Genomic DNA, 15365 nt, shown 5'->3' with positions numbered 1-15365 from the left:
AGCATGGATATTTCTCATATTTTAGGAAATTTTTGAATGAAAAAGCTAGAATAATTTCCTTTTAGGTAGTATGTTACAAAATTAAAATGAGATTTTTATGACTGGTTTTAATTTAATTGAAGCATATTGACCAGTTAAAATTGTGTTTATATTTCTGTTATCACCTTCTGCTAGTCTGTTTAAATTTTTGCTCAATTGCTTTAATACTTAATACTTTGCAATTAAATGAAAATATATTTGAATTTTTGCAAGAATGTAAACTTTTCATATACTTCTCTTTTTTAGGAGGGCCCAGCTCAGATAGCACTTTCTCTTTTCTTTTTTTTTTTAAGTAGGCTCCATGACCAGCCTGGAGCCCAACGCGGGGCCAGAACTCACAGCCCCGAGATCAACACCCAAGCTAAGATCAAGAGTCAGATGCTTAACTAACTGAGCCACCCAGGCGCCTCCCCCAGATAGCACTTTTACATAATAACTAATACAGTCGAAGTACAGGATGTTAGTATATAACAAATGATTATTATGTAGTCAGAATGGAAAATATGACCGTTAATAAATTTTATAGAGCCTGAAATAAGACCTCAGAATTGAGAATTAGTTTTTTTTTTCTTTTTTTAAGGTTTTATTTATTTATTTGAGAGAGAGAGTGAGTGTGTGTGCACACGTGAGTGGAGAGAGGGGCAGGGGGAGAGGGAGAGAATCTCAAGTAGACTCCCCGCTGAGCGCAGAGCCCTATGCCAGGCTCGACCTTAGGACCCTGAGGATCATGACCTGAGCCGAAATGAAGAGTCAGAAGCTCAACAGACTGAGCCACCCAGTGCCCCTAAGTTTTTTTTTTTTTCAATAGCTTGAAAATGTTGGCCTAAATATCTGAAAACTTAACCACAGTTAAATGCATGTAACACAAGATTTTACACAAAGCACATACTTAATAAGTGTTTATTTAATGACTAGTGTATTTACTGGAAATAGTTACTGGAATAGAATCATAAAATTAAATACATGTAAGAGTTTATCAGTACTAATGTTTGTGGTTGTGCTTGCATATGTGTAGTCACCGCTGTTCTTTAAGTGGAGAGGATCTGAATAGACAGTGGCAAAGTCCAAATCCAGATTTACATCCCACAATTTACCATGCTAAGGGACTGCTACAATACCTGGCAGCTGTGAAACATTTACCACTGGTAAGTATTTGTACTCTGTCTAGTCAAAGAAATGATTTTGTTAATTAATGACTCAGTATTTTATGGTGATAAAAGTTAAATGTTAATTTAAAAAGTAATTTCCTTAAAATATCTTTTATTATCAATTACTTCTGTTATCAGTTACATAATATCAGTGTATCATGATGTCAAATTAATACAGTGTTATCCATATTCTTATTTCATCAGGTTTAACTTTTATAGTTCCCATGAGCTCTTTATTTTTTTGTTTATGAATATTGGTAACTCCGGGTTGTAAATTTTAGGTATTTAACTTCACTGTTCGAACAACACTAAGGTAACAGGATGTATCTTCCAAATTCTCAAAGTAGTAGAAGCTTATTTCTGAGTTCTTTAGTCAACGCTGAATGAGGTAAGTCCCCAGTATATATATGAAAGGTGGCATAGGGCATGGTGGCCGACTACCATACTGTGTATATGTGCTGTTTTCCGCAGAATGGTTTTGTGTAGAATGTTCCCATTATATTATGGTTTAAGTGAGGCAATCTTCCTTTGGGAAAGACGGGAAAACTTTAGAGAAGGAGCAGCACTGACATGCAAGCCTGTTCTTTATTCTTCATTTTAAAAATGATGCTCTTAAAAATCGAATTGAAACCATACTCTTCTTTAAATAGTGTTTTTCATGAGAGCATTTTCATGTTCTTTCAAATTAGGTAAATGTTTTAACAACCCTTGGATCAGTGATGATTGCTGCTATAGATTTGACCTATAACTGAATTCATTATTTTTTAAATGATGAATAGTAGATACATAAGAGTGGAACTCATGGCTTGATGCAGGCCCTGGAAAGGATTTAGCCATTCTGGAATTAATCACAGATCCTTTCCAGAACTAGATCTTACTACTTTTATTACTTCTACTTGTTAAATGGTAGCTCGGTTACAATATAAAGGGCAAAGAAACAGACCTATTTATTGTCTTGGTATTAACTAGCTTTATTTGGCAATGTATGAATTTGAAGTTTTTTAATTTTTAAAATATATTGTATCTTCAAGGTTTATTGTGATTATCATGGCCATTCCCGGAAGAAGAATGTATTTATGTATGGATGCAGCATCAAAGAGACCGTGTGGCATACCCACGATAATGCAACTTCGTGTGATGTTGTGGAAGATGCAGGATACAGGGTAATTATTACAGAGGAGTCTGGAGTTTTTGGAGTTCAAACGTGCATAGCACTACAGAGAATAATTTAACATACACGACCTACTCAGATTCAGCAAGTGTTGCCCTTTTGCCATTTTTTTCTTGTTTCAGATTTTTTCAAGTTAACCATTCTAAAATTTTTGCTTCTCACATTTAGATTTTTAATCTATTGGGAATGTATTTTTGTATGAGGGTTGGGGATCTAATTTTAGTTTTCCCATATATAGCCAGTTGTCTCAGCACCATTTATTAAACAGTACATCCTTCCTGTGCCAGTTTATAAAGCCATCTGTTACATACCATGTTTCCATACGTCTGGGTGTGTTTTGAGGTATGCCCAGGACTGCAAGATCTTACTGCTTCACGTCCTCGGTGCTCTCCATTCGGGCACAGTGGCTTTCCTACTGTATTTGTGCTCAAACAAAGCACCCCAGGTTATTTTCCCAAAAGAGTTTTAGTAGCGTCCCACTGCTGTGAGCAGAAATTCAAAGGCACATTTTCTTTTTGGTGTCCTCTTTCTTCTTCCCCTTTCCCAAATAAATAAAATGATTAGAGTTAAATTAAAAAAAAAGGAACACTCCAGAAACAAAGAGTAGTAAGTGAAAGTCATCTTCTGCCAGTCACTAATCATTTCTACCAATGTATTGTGAGATTTGCCTCTAAGGACATTCATTCTTAAAGGTATATACATGTAGCCTATGAAGTTCTGTTTTTATTCTGACACCACAGCCAGTATGTATTGCTGTGCATTTTTATCACTGCACACATGTGCCAAAATTTGTTGAGTAGTCCAACTACTATTGGTGGTGGTTCGATTAGTATTGCCAGATTGTCCTACATAAACATGGTGTAAGTCGATAGTGCTCCGTACAGTGACTGACAGTGCTGTTTCCATACCCTTACCACAGCATGCTGTCAGCTCCGCGAGGGAAAAACTATCGGATGGTTTTAATATCTGTAATTATAAATGAGGTTGAGTCCCTTTTCATATGTTTGGCCAATGATGACCTCTCCCTCTCTTTTAAAAGCCTTTTCTCATATTCTCTGCTTGCTCTTGTACTGGTCATCTAATTATTATTGTTTTTAAGATAACAACTCTTTATATGTATTACAAATATGTATATGTATTACAAATTATATGGTGAAACGTTTGTGTGTGGTAATTTAAAACACATCATATTTGTTGATTTTTTTTTTTAATGACTTCTGAGTTTTGAGGCTTAGAAAGACTTCTTATCCCAAGATTTAAAAAATAAAGTTCCATGTTTACTGTTTTTAATTTCATTTTGAAATTTTACTAATTGTAAGTTTAAATTCACAGAGCAGTTAGACTTGAACGTACTGAAGAGTGGCTTCAGCTAGTTTCTCTCAGTGGCTCTCCAGCGGTGCCAGCAGTTAGGGAGTGATCGGCCTTCTCTCCACTAATCATTCTAATTTTAACACCTGCCTTTGGTTCCAGTTCGGAATTCTCTTTCTGGAGAGGTATCTGGTCCGACACAGTATCACGATTTTACTTCCCTTACATAGATAATCAGGTGAATATCTGTTGGATTATTTCTCTAGTCAGAGCGTCTCTCAGAGTTCCACTGGCCCTGCCCCCATACTTACACACTCCAGGTGAACCTGAGAATAATGTGAAGTCGAAAAAAAATGGGCATTTTGATTGTGATTGCCTTAAGCCTTATTGATTAACTTAGAGGTGATTGACATTTATAATATTAAATCTCTTAATAGGCCATCTTTCATGACTAAAGTTGCTTTGTTTTTTAAACATGGTCTTTTTAAACATTTTTTAACATAGTTTTCGTTCATTTATTGGTTGCTACTATGAATGTGATCCTTCTATTTTCTAACTGGTTACTGTTCATCTAGGAAAACAGAAAATTCTAAATTAGTAAGGAGTGATTTTGATGCTTGGAATAGCAGGGGATAAAGCAAGAAGATCCACATGGTCCTACTCTGATCACCATGCTTTCATGAAAATTTTTAAAAATTACAAAAAATTATTATCTAAAAAAAAAAACCTTCTTGAAATATTTTATCATTCTTATCTTTGCAGACTTTGCCTAAGATACTGAGCCATATTGCCCCAGCATTTTGCATGAGCAGCTGTAGCTTTGTAGTAGAAAAATCTAAAGAATCCACGGCACGTGTTGTAGTTTGGAGGGAGATAGGAGTACAAAGAAGCTATACCATGGAAAGTACTTTATGTGGCTGTGATCAGGGAAAATATAAGGTAAAACATCTCAGGACTTTGATCAGTAAAAATTATTTTAAGGACTTCCTTTTCACATAGTATGCTGGTGGTTTTCAAGTATATATTAAATGACATGTTTGTTATACTGAGTTATATGTAATTTGCAAGAATAGAATTGAATCATATGCAATTCTTTTTTACTTCTCTGTACTTAAATAGCTTGCTTTTGGTCTTTATGAAATCTTGGTTGAGCCTGTCTACATTAGGCATGTTGTGGTACACATTTAAATATTGATTGGTAATTTATAATGAGCTGCACAAGTAGTACATTATCAATAAAAATTTTCTATCATTTTAATTTGTTGGATATAAATATATTTTTATGCATTTAGAAATAAACCCATTACATTTATTTATAAAGTTTTATATACTTAGATTTGTGTGTGCGTGTGTGACTTTTAAATGCATATCCCTTCACTAAAATGTTTTCTTTACTAAGACTGCTCTTCTCTAGTGTCATAGACTTTTTTTTTTAAGTTGTATTTATTTATTTTAGAGAGAGAGAGAGCACAAATGGGAGGGGCGGAGGAAGAGAGAGAATTTTTTTTTTTAAAGATTTTATTTATTTTTTGACACAGAGAGAGAGAGCGCGCACGCACAAGCAGGGGGAGTGGCAGGCAGAGGGAGATGGAGACTCCCCGCAGAGCAGGGGGAGCCTGATGCAGGACTCGATCCCAGGACCCCAGGATCATGACCTGAGCCGAAGGCAGTCGCTTGACCACCTGAGCCACCCAGGTGCCTGGGAGAGAGAGAATCTTAAGCAGATTCCGCACTGAGCGCAGAGCCCGCCGCTGGGCTCAATCAAGACCTGAGCTGAAACCAGGAGTCAGATGCTTTACTGACTGCACCACCCAGGCGCCCCTGGTGCCATAGACTTTTATTGGAAACAACTGGAGCTTAAAGTTTACTTTTGAAATTAAAGACTAATAAAATATTACGTGACTTTGAATTTTTTAATTTGAAAGATTGAGAACCTAATGAGCAATCAGTCGGAGCTTAGATAATCAACAGCAAACAAATAAATATGACAAGTACTTATTTTTTTTGCTACAGAAAGATTTTCAGGTGTCATGCTAATTATTCTGTTTGATTTGGTTTTGTATAGGGCAAGAGGAAACTGAATCTAAGAGTGATTTTCATATACCTCACATAAAAATGGTTGTAACTTCGTTCGGAAAGAGTTAAAAATTTAAAAATCTCCCAATTGGTTAGTATTAAAAATGTCAACATATTATAGTTGACTGAAAGCTTAACTGGAGAGCCTAAGTAATGACTTTTTCAGTCTGTACCAAACTGGAGGAAAATTGTATAGATCTTGCAACTGACATTCAAACTTTTGAGGCCTGGTCGAGTAAAACTTAATGAAATTTCAGTACTTTCTGTTGAGTGACTTCCCTAAATTTTAGGTTGACCACAGTATATTATTTTTCCAAAATATAATGTCCTTTGAATTCTCTTCAAATACTGTAAAACAGTGACTTCTCATCTGCTAAGGACATGATGGTGATAAGAGATAAGATGTCCTAGAGCACTACTCTAGCTCCCAACCCCTGTCTCGTAATCATTGCTGTCGTGGACAACTTTGCCAGGAGTCTCATATTCTTTAAGTGTGTAGGATGGGAACAATGCTTGAGAATCACTTTTGTATAAGACCATAGGTATCTCTGAGGAAAAAACCCTTAAGCTGTATGATTTATGGAAACAGACTGTAAATTATGTCTTAAAGAGATCCTTTATGCAGTCAGACTGGAGAAGGCAATTTAAAGCATCAGTGTCTTTGAAACTAGCCTCTGGGGGCAGGAGGAGAAGTAGAGAAACTGAGGTTTGCATGCCCCTTGAAATCAACTATGGGATATAGCATTAGTGCTTTCTTATTATATTTGGATTCTACTGATAGACTTTCAGTAGATTTTTTAAAACATTCTATTTGTATTTTGATAAATTTCTTTGGTCATTTCAAAAACCACATTTTAAAAATAGCTAAAAAATATATTTTGAAACATAAAATGTTAAACCAGTTTTCCAAACGGTTATTTTCTTTAAATCTATAGACTTTAAAAAATAAAATGGGTACCTAGTAAATACTCATTTCTTTTTTATATGATTTAGTTAATAGAGTTAATGTTGGTTTAAAACTGTTACGCAGAGAAATGTCTTAGCATTAAACCTTAACAGGTTTTTTTTTAAATGTCTAAAATTCAGTGCTGTGATCCTAACATTTTCTTTTTACAAGCTTTTTTGTTATTGTTAATAAACTTTTTTTTTAGAGCAGTTTTAGATTCATAGCAGAATTGAGTGGAAAGTACAGAATTTCCATATACTCCCATCTGCCCCTACACACGTAATGTATACTTTTCAGACTTGTTAATGTTAGCTAATAAGTTGTGTGAGTTTAATGATATTTTAAGAAACAGTTCTCTTCACCTCAAGAATGTTCTTATATTACTGAATTTTAGGCTGTAAATGATCTTTATTTTTATTTTCTGTGAACTAATTCAGAAACAGTCATAGCCTTTCTAAAGCTTTTAAATTAAGAAGGCAAATGAATCTTCTAATAAAGTTAGGTTCCATTTCCTAGAATATTTGGAGATGGGTAAAATACTTAAACCGTCAGGCTACCGGGGCACCTCTTTGGCTCAGTCGGTTGAGTGTCAGGCTCTTGGTTTCAGCTCAGGTCATGATCTCATGGGTCATGGGATCGAGCCCCACATCAGGCTCCCTGTTCAGTGGGGAATCTGCCTGAAGATTCTCTCCCTCCCCTCTCCCCCTCCCTCTCAAATATAAAATAAAAAATAAATCTTTAAAAAAAAAATCATTATTATAAAGGCATGTGCTTTGTGTAGGGTAAGTAACAGTTTTTACAATTTATTTCTTCAGTTACTGTGTGCTTTCAGTCTCGTCATTGTAAAGCTGTTTTAAAGTACCTTTTCTCTAAATGATGTGTGCTCTCATTTTCACCTGCAACTTTTTTTGGTGTAAGGATTTCACTTATTTTAGAGATTCATTTTTATCTGAAAATTAAACAATAAGCAATGTTTTGATTTATAGTCCATTTTTATCATTTTATGTGGTAACATTTAACTTTTGATAAGCCTTATATTGTTTATTGGGAAACTGTCAGAAAAGGGTAATAAGTTGCAGTAAAATTTTCTTTTTGCTGCAGTAGACCGGATTTGAAATGGGCATTCCTAATTGACATGGAACATAGGAACTTATTTTACTGCTACCTCATTGGCCTAGATCTGGTTTTTGTTTTTTTTTTTTTGACATAGTTACCTTTCTTTTGTTTTTTTATTTACCAGTTTCTTTTATCATATGGTAAAAAGTGTCTATATATAGTAATTTTCAGTTATTACAAATTCGGGCTTTGATTTTGACAGTACAGTATTTCAACATTGGCATCCAAAGTAGTAGATTACAAGAAATACTAGCAAAAATATATTTTCACACATGAACTCCAAGAGTAATATAACCACAGAACGTTTATTTTTTTCCCAGTGTGTTAGTGAAAATAGTTAGCATGTAATGAATGCGAATAGACATTTAGAATGGTTTTTTGAGATAGTTTCCTTTGTAACCTAAAATGATCTTATATTTTTAAGACATTGTGCTTATTGAGTTGTAGGCCCGTACAAAGTACCTTTTAATTTTATTAATATAATTACAAATTTCTTTTATGTAATTATAATAAGAAACAGCCAGAGGACAGCAAATGTCCTAATTACATATATGAAATTGCTTTATTTCTAGGGTTTACAGATTGGTACTCGAGAATTAGAAGAGATGGGAGCAAAATTTTGTGTTGGTCTGTTGCGTTTGAAAAGACTGACATCCCCATTGGAATATAATCTGCCTTCCAGCCTGCTTGACTTTGAAAATGACTTGATTGAATCGAACTGCAAAGTAACTAGGTAAGACGCACTTGTTTCCTTCTGTTATTATGTTGTAGTATACTGTTAGACTTCATTAAATTAATTAAGGAGGAAAGGCACAGAGATTTTGATAGCCAAGAGCATTTTTAGAATTAAATAAAGTTTAAACATCTAGGTTATGTATTTATTTGTTCCAAATTGTGATAATGTTCTTCATTCTTTCAACATTGATATTTAGATGAGATTGTAACGAAATATCCTTATATTTTGAATGCTATTTTTAGTAATCTTAATGGCTTACCTTTAACCCAAAAATAAGCAATATGGAAAACAGTACTTAGATAATATCTAAATAAGAGGACTTGGAATCAGGATTCATACCTGAAATTTTATTTTGTTGATATCTAAACACATCAAATGGCTTTCCAGTAACATTCTGGTTACATATACTAAAAACAGCTAATTACTTTAGTATCCCTTTGAAAATTTAATTATATCTGCCAAATAATATTCTCAATAGATAAACCTTTGCTCCTTAAATATATATAAAATTTGATCAGTTACAGGCTCAGATATAATTCAGTATTATAATTCTTAATCATAACACCAGACCTTAGCATTTTATAGTTTGATGGATATGGGTAAGAATATGCTCATTTTGTAGAATCTTCATGATTTTTCTTGTTAGATATTGACTTGTCAGTTTATTGCTCTGCTCTGTTACATATATTAGTTTAGGAGTTTTAAGTGTAGTAAAACATTAATTAGAACTCTGTTCTTTTTAATATGATAATTGAGACAGTAATCACCTGAGTTCTCTACTGGAAGTAAATATATAAAGATTGTCAGTTGTTCTGACTGATATTTAGAAGCCTTCCTTCAAGTTATTTCATGTATTCTTTTTTCTCCCAGCTTTATTGAAGTATAATTCACAAATACAATTTTAAGATTTTATGATGCTTTGATATATGTATACCTTGTAAAAGGATTGCCCCATTGAATTAATAACATATCCATCCATCAGCGCACATATTTACTGTTGGGTGTGTGTGTGTGTGTGTGTGTGAACAAATATGATCATTTCAGTTCTCTTCAAATTTCAGTCATACAGTCTAGGATTATCAGCTGTAATCACCATGTTATACATTACTTCCTCAGGTCTTATTCATCTCAAGGCTGAAAATTTGTACCCTTTTACCAATCTCTCCTTTTTTCCCTACATCCTATACCCCTGGCAACTGCTTTCCTACTCTGTTTCTCTGAGTTCTAATTGTTTTTTTGTTTTTGTTTTTGTTTTGATTCTACATGTAAGTGACACCATGTACTAGCTATCTGTCTTTGTCTGGCTTATTTCACTTAGCATAATGCCCTACAGGTTCATCCATGTAGCAAATGAAAGAATTTCCTTCTTTTTAAAGGCTGAATGATATTTCATTGTATATCTGTATGTTACATTTTCTTTATTCATTCATCCATCAATGGGCACTTAGGTTGTTTTGATACTTTGACTGTTATGAATAATACTGCTTTGAACATGGGAGTGCAGATATTTCTTTAACAGCTAATGATTTTATTTCCTTTGGATATATACCCAGAAGTGGCATTGCTGGATCATATGGCAGTTCTATTTTTAATTTCTTGAGGAACCTCCATACTGTTTTCCATAGTGGGTGTACCAGTCAACAATGTGACCAACAGTGTACAATTGAGCACCTTTTCATATATCTGTTGGCCATTCGTATGTCTTCTTTGGAAAAATGTGTATTTAGGTCCTTTTCCCCATTTTTAAAAATTGGGGAAATGCCCCATTTAAAAAAAAAATTTTTTTTTTGCTTTTGAGTTGTGAGTTCTGTGTATGTCTGGTATTAACCCTTTATTGGATGTGTGGTTTGCAAATATTTTCTCCCATTCCATAGGTTGTCTTTTTATTTTGTTGATGGTTTTCTTTGCTGTACAAAAGCTTTTTAGTTTGATGTGGACCTACTTGTTTATTTTTGCTTTTATTGCCTTTGCTTTTGGTGTCAAAAAAGAAATTATTGCTAAGCCCAGTGTCAAAAGAGTTTACCCTCTGTGTTTTCTTCTAGGAAACAACATATCGTACTTTCATATCGTACTTTCTAGTCATTAATCTGTTTTGACTTGATATTTGTATATGGAGTAAGGTAGGGGTCTGGTTTTATTCTTTTGCATTTGTCTATCCAGTTTTCCCAGCGCCATTTAATGAAGAGGCTGTCTTTTCCCAATACATATTCTTGGTTCCTTTGTCAAAAATTAATTGGCTGTATATGCAGGGGTTTACTTCTGGGCTCTCTGTTCTCTTCATTGATCTCTGTGTCTGTTTTGATCACTATAGCATGATTGTTTGAAATCAGGAAGTGTGATGCCTCCACCTTTGTTCTTTTTCAAAATTGCTTTGTCTATTCAGGGTCTTTTGTAGTTCAATTGTTTCTTTGAAAAATGCCATTGACATTTTGATAGGGATTGTATTGAATCTGTAGATTGCTTTTGGTAGTGTGGGCATTTTAACAACATTAGTTCTTCTAATCCATGAGCACAAACTACCTTTCTATTTATTTGTATCTTTTTCAGTTTCTTTTATCGCTCTCTTACAGTTTTTATCTTCTATCTCCTTGCGTAACTTATTCCTGTTTTATTCTTTTTGCTGCTGTAGTAAGTAGGATTGTTTTCTTCTCTTTTCATAGTTCATTGTTGGTATATAGAAATGCAGCTGTTTTTTGTGTATTTTGTTTCCTTGGCATCACTACTGAAATTGTTCATTATATCTAACATTTTTTATGAAGTTTTTAGGGTATCTATATATAATCTGTTGTCTGCACTGAGAGAAAATTGTACTTCTTCCTTTCTGATTTCCATGTCCTTTGTTTCTTTTTCTTTCCTAATTGCTCTGGCTAGGATTACCAGTACTAGGCTAAATAAAAGTGGTGAGAATGGGCATTCTTTTGTTGTTTCTGATCTTAGAGGAAAAGCTTTAGCATTTTATCACTGGCTATGATGTTAACTGTGGGCTTATATCAACTTATTGTGTGGAGGTGTGTGTCATCCTCTTCCAGTTTTTATAATGAATGGATATTGAATTTTGTCAAATATTTTTCCTGCATCTATTAAGATGATCACATGATTTTGATTCTTCATTTTGTTAATGTGGTGTATCACACTGATTGGTTTGCAAATGTTGAACCATCCTTGCATCCCAGAGATGAATCCCACTTGATTATGGTATATGTTTGATCCTTTTAATGTATTGTTGAATTGAATTTCCTAATACTTTATTGAGGATTTTTGCATCTAAGTTCATCAGGGATATTGGCCTATAATTTGTTTGTTTTTTTGAGTGAGCACTTTGAAGGTATCCTTTCACTCCCTTCTAGCCTGCAAGATTTCTGCTGAAAAAAATCTGCTAATAGTCTTACGTGTGTTCTCATGTATGTAACAGGTTGCTTTTCTCTTGTTGCTTTAAAGATTTTCCTTGTCTTTAACTTTGACACTTTAATTATAATGTGTCTTGGTATGGGTCTTTTTGGATTCATCTTTTTGGGTCTTTGTAAATCTGGATTTCTGATGTCTTTTTCTTTCCCCAGGGTAGGGAAATTTTCAGCCATTATTTCTTTGAATAAGCTTTCTGTCCTTTTATCTCTCCTTCTGGGAACTCTATAATGAATATATTGGTTTGTTTATTCATGTCCCATAAGTCCCTTAAGTAATTTTCACTCTTCATTCTTTCTTCTTTTTGTTCCTCTGTTTGGATGAATTCTACTGCCCTTTCGGAGTTCACTGATTCTTTCTTCAGTTCTATGATTTCTATTCAGTATTTTTTCATATTTTCTGACTCTCTTTTGAAATTCTCACTTTGTTCATGCTTTGCTCCTGAATTTGTTGAAAATCTTTATTACCATTATTTTGAACTCTGTATCAGGTATATCACTTATCTGCATTCTTCGAGATCTGTTTCTAGATATTTATCTTGTTCTTTTGTTTGGGATATATTCCTCTGTTTCTTCATTTTCCATGACTCTCTGTTTTGGTTTCAGCACATTAGATAAACTAGCCATCTCCCAGTCTTAGCAGAATGCTCTCGTGTAGGAGATGAACTTCATTGATTATTCTGGCTTGAGCTCCTAGTTGTGTCTCAGACTTTTGTGATAGCCCAAGCCTCTTTCTTTGTTTTTAGTGTCTCCCAGTAGTTGGGGGTGCCAGGTCATAGTAGTATCTCAAAAAGGAGGATCATAGTCAGCACTTAGATGCAGAATGATTAGAAGCTGGACCTTCTAGCAGCAGCTAGAAAAGCATGTAGTTTAAGCCCCTTCCAGGGAAAAACTGGGAGATGGGTATTTTTGCCTGTTCCCTTTGTGCTAGTCTGAGTATATAGCTGTAGGAGGTGCCTCTGTGCCTAAGAACTGCTTCTTTGTTACAGTACATGGGACTCATGAATGTGAGCCCTGTTGGGGTACAGAGCCAGGCTGTCTGTAGGTCTGTGTCTTCAGTGACAGCCACAAAAGCTGAGGTGTCAGATGTATGTACAAGCTCCTTTCAGGGTGATATGGGTAACTTGCTTTGGTTATTGGCGCACCCTGTGGGGAGAAGGCAGGATATGTATCTGCTGGCTTCCCCAGTCTCTGAAGAGGATGGCAGCCCACAGTTCCTGCTAAATTAGAAGTCTGGCCCTCAGGCTGCAGCTTTTAAAATATGCAGATGAAACTTTTTCAGTGAAAGACTGGGAGATGGACAGTTTTGCCTATTGCCTCTGTGCAGAATGCACACAGACACTATATATATACATATGTGTATATGCTTGTGCATGCCAGGTAAGACTTGCTTCTTTGTTTATTGTAGCCTTGTGGTCCTGTTGACTGTCAGAGCTAGGTGTTTTTTCTAAGCAACCTTTAATTCACCCATGCTTTCTTTAGCTGGGTCTAATCTGATACGAAATTTATCTTTCTAATTCTTAATTGTATTTAATTAGGGGGATTAGGGGGAGAAAACTCCTTTGGAGCACTGGGCGGTGATTTAAAAAATTTTTGAGAAATGTTGCCTCTGGGGCATAAGGTCCAGTAGCTGGCATTCTGGGGGCCAGTTGGACTTACTTTTGAGCAGACTTTCTTCACTTACTCTCCTGACCCCCATTTCTGTCTTTTGGTCCCAACTGGATAGCCTCTCTGATAAAACTCTTTAGAAAGTCATTTTTCTATCTCTCTAAACTAGGGAATAACCTGAGGAGGGTGATCTGAAGGTCTAACTGCTCTTTATAAAATCTTTAGTCCATTCTCTTTTCAATTGCGCCCTGATAATCAGGTTTATCACCCAGATTATTTTAGCTTTCCTCTGACTGTGTAATGCAAATTAGCATTTTCCCCATGGCTTCCCCTGTTGTAAGTACTTGAGCAAAGTAGAAATTGGTACTCAGGCCCTGTTCATTTTTCATCCATCTGCCTTCATCTTCTAACATTTTGTTAATATATCTTCTTTGCTATTATTTCCTCTTCAGTGTTCTTTTTCCTGTGGATTATCCTTTAAAAGAAAAGTTACTCTTTTACAGTCATCTTCGTTGCTCTTGAGATTCACTGTACTTACCAGAAGTTACAGAACTTCCTTTTCAGTGAAGCCTGTGGTTGAAAATTAATCATGTTTTATATTCCCAGAGCATTCATTGGAAATTACCATACATAAATCATTCTAACTTTACTTAATTGTATTTGTTGTATAATAAAAATTTCATCTGATGGAACACTTAAGTCTGCATTATATCTTTCCTGTGTGTGGGGGGGTGTTTCTTTTAGGTCAAAGCTGGGAATATCAGTAGCGCTCATTTAAAAGCTTATAGCTATGTAGTATTTTTGTACTTAGCGAAAGTGTTTTTATTTCACCTGTCACCTGAACTATTAAAGAGTCCTCTCAGTCTCATTTAAAGGATTCAAGAACTGATAAAACATTTAACAGTGCTGCTCGTCAGGATATGGTTGGTGGTCACTACTTTCAGGATATTAGATATACAGAAGAAGTATTTGAAGTTTAAATAGGAAAGTGAAGTTGAAAAACGCCAAACGCTATGCAATGTTTTATCATAATAAAAACATATGCCCATGTTTAAATGAAGCCTAATGACTGTCTTATAATCAGTGTTTCGACCTGTTTTCTTTTTCTTTTTTTTTTTAATTGAGATGAAGTTCATACAGCATAAAATCAGTCATTTTAAAGTGAATAATTTAATGGTGTTTAATATGTTCACAATATTGTACAACTATCAGTCACTTCTGTCTAGTTCCAAAACTTTTTATAGCACCCCCAAAGAAGACCCTCATACCCTTTAAACAGTCATTTCAAGCCCCTGACAACCACTCATCTACTTTTTGTCTCTGTGGATTTACCTGTTCTGGATATTTCATATAAATGGAATCATATGGTGTATGACCTTTTTCGTCTGGCTTCACTCATTTAGCTTGTTTTCAGGGTTCATCTGTGGTGTAGCATGTATCAGTACTTAATTTGTATTTGTGCATACAGCAGAGACATTAGAAAATTTGTTGAATTTGTACTTAATGCAACTAATAAAATAAACAGAACTTAAGCTGGAGAAAACCTTTAAAATATGCTTAGCATTTGTTCTTTTTTTTGTTAATACTTTTTTAAAAATCTAATTTGATGTGTTTTGATAAAGATAGAGTACATTTCTCATAAGGTATAGAGAATGTCTGTGAATGCGTTAACATCATAGTGTTTCTTGGTTAAAGGCTCTGCCTCTGTCGCGAGCAGTATCAGAGCGACTGGCTGGAGGTTACTGGTAAGGTAGTACAAAGCTACTCGTTGCTACAGACTGTTAACACTAGAATGAAATATTAGCCTCTGTATTTT

General features: G+C 34.7%; 1 protein-coding gene across 4 annotated transcripts in view; it reads left to right on the top strand.

Moving 5' to 3' along the window:
- Nucleotides 1–15365, top strand: part of AGTPBP1 (ATP/GTP binding protein 1) — a 184481-nt gene that overhangs the window by 141279 nt on the left and 27837 nt on the right. For all 4 annotated transcript variants that reach the window (XM_035024409.1, XM_035024407.1, XM_035024410.1 and 1 more), the window contains exons 22-25: nt 1055–1184; nt 2219–2350; nt 4429–4605; nt 8377–8537. In XM_035024409.1, the coding sequence (XP_034880300.1) occupies nt 1055–1184; nt 2219–2350; nt 4429–4605; nt 8377–8537 (600 nt within the window). The remainder of the gene's footprint in view (nt 1–1054; nt 1185–2218; nt 2351–4428; nt 4606–8376; nt 8538–15365) is intronic.

This window comes from Mirounga leonina, unplaced genomic scaffold (assembly GCF_011800145.1).
Source record: "Mirounga leonina isolate KUSES-001 unplaced genomic scaffold, KU_Mleo_1.0 Mir_179, whole genome shotgun sequence".
Lineage (NCBI taxonomy): Eukaryota > Metazoa > Chordata > Mammalia > Carnivora > Phocidae > Mirounga > Mirounga leonina.
The sequence above is the reverse complement of the archived record's forward strand: the minus strand, read 5'-3'. Positions and strand labels throughout refer to the sequence as shown.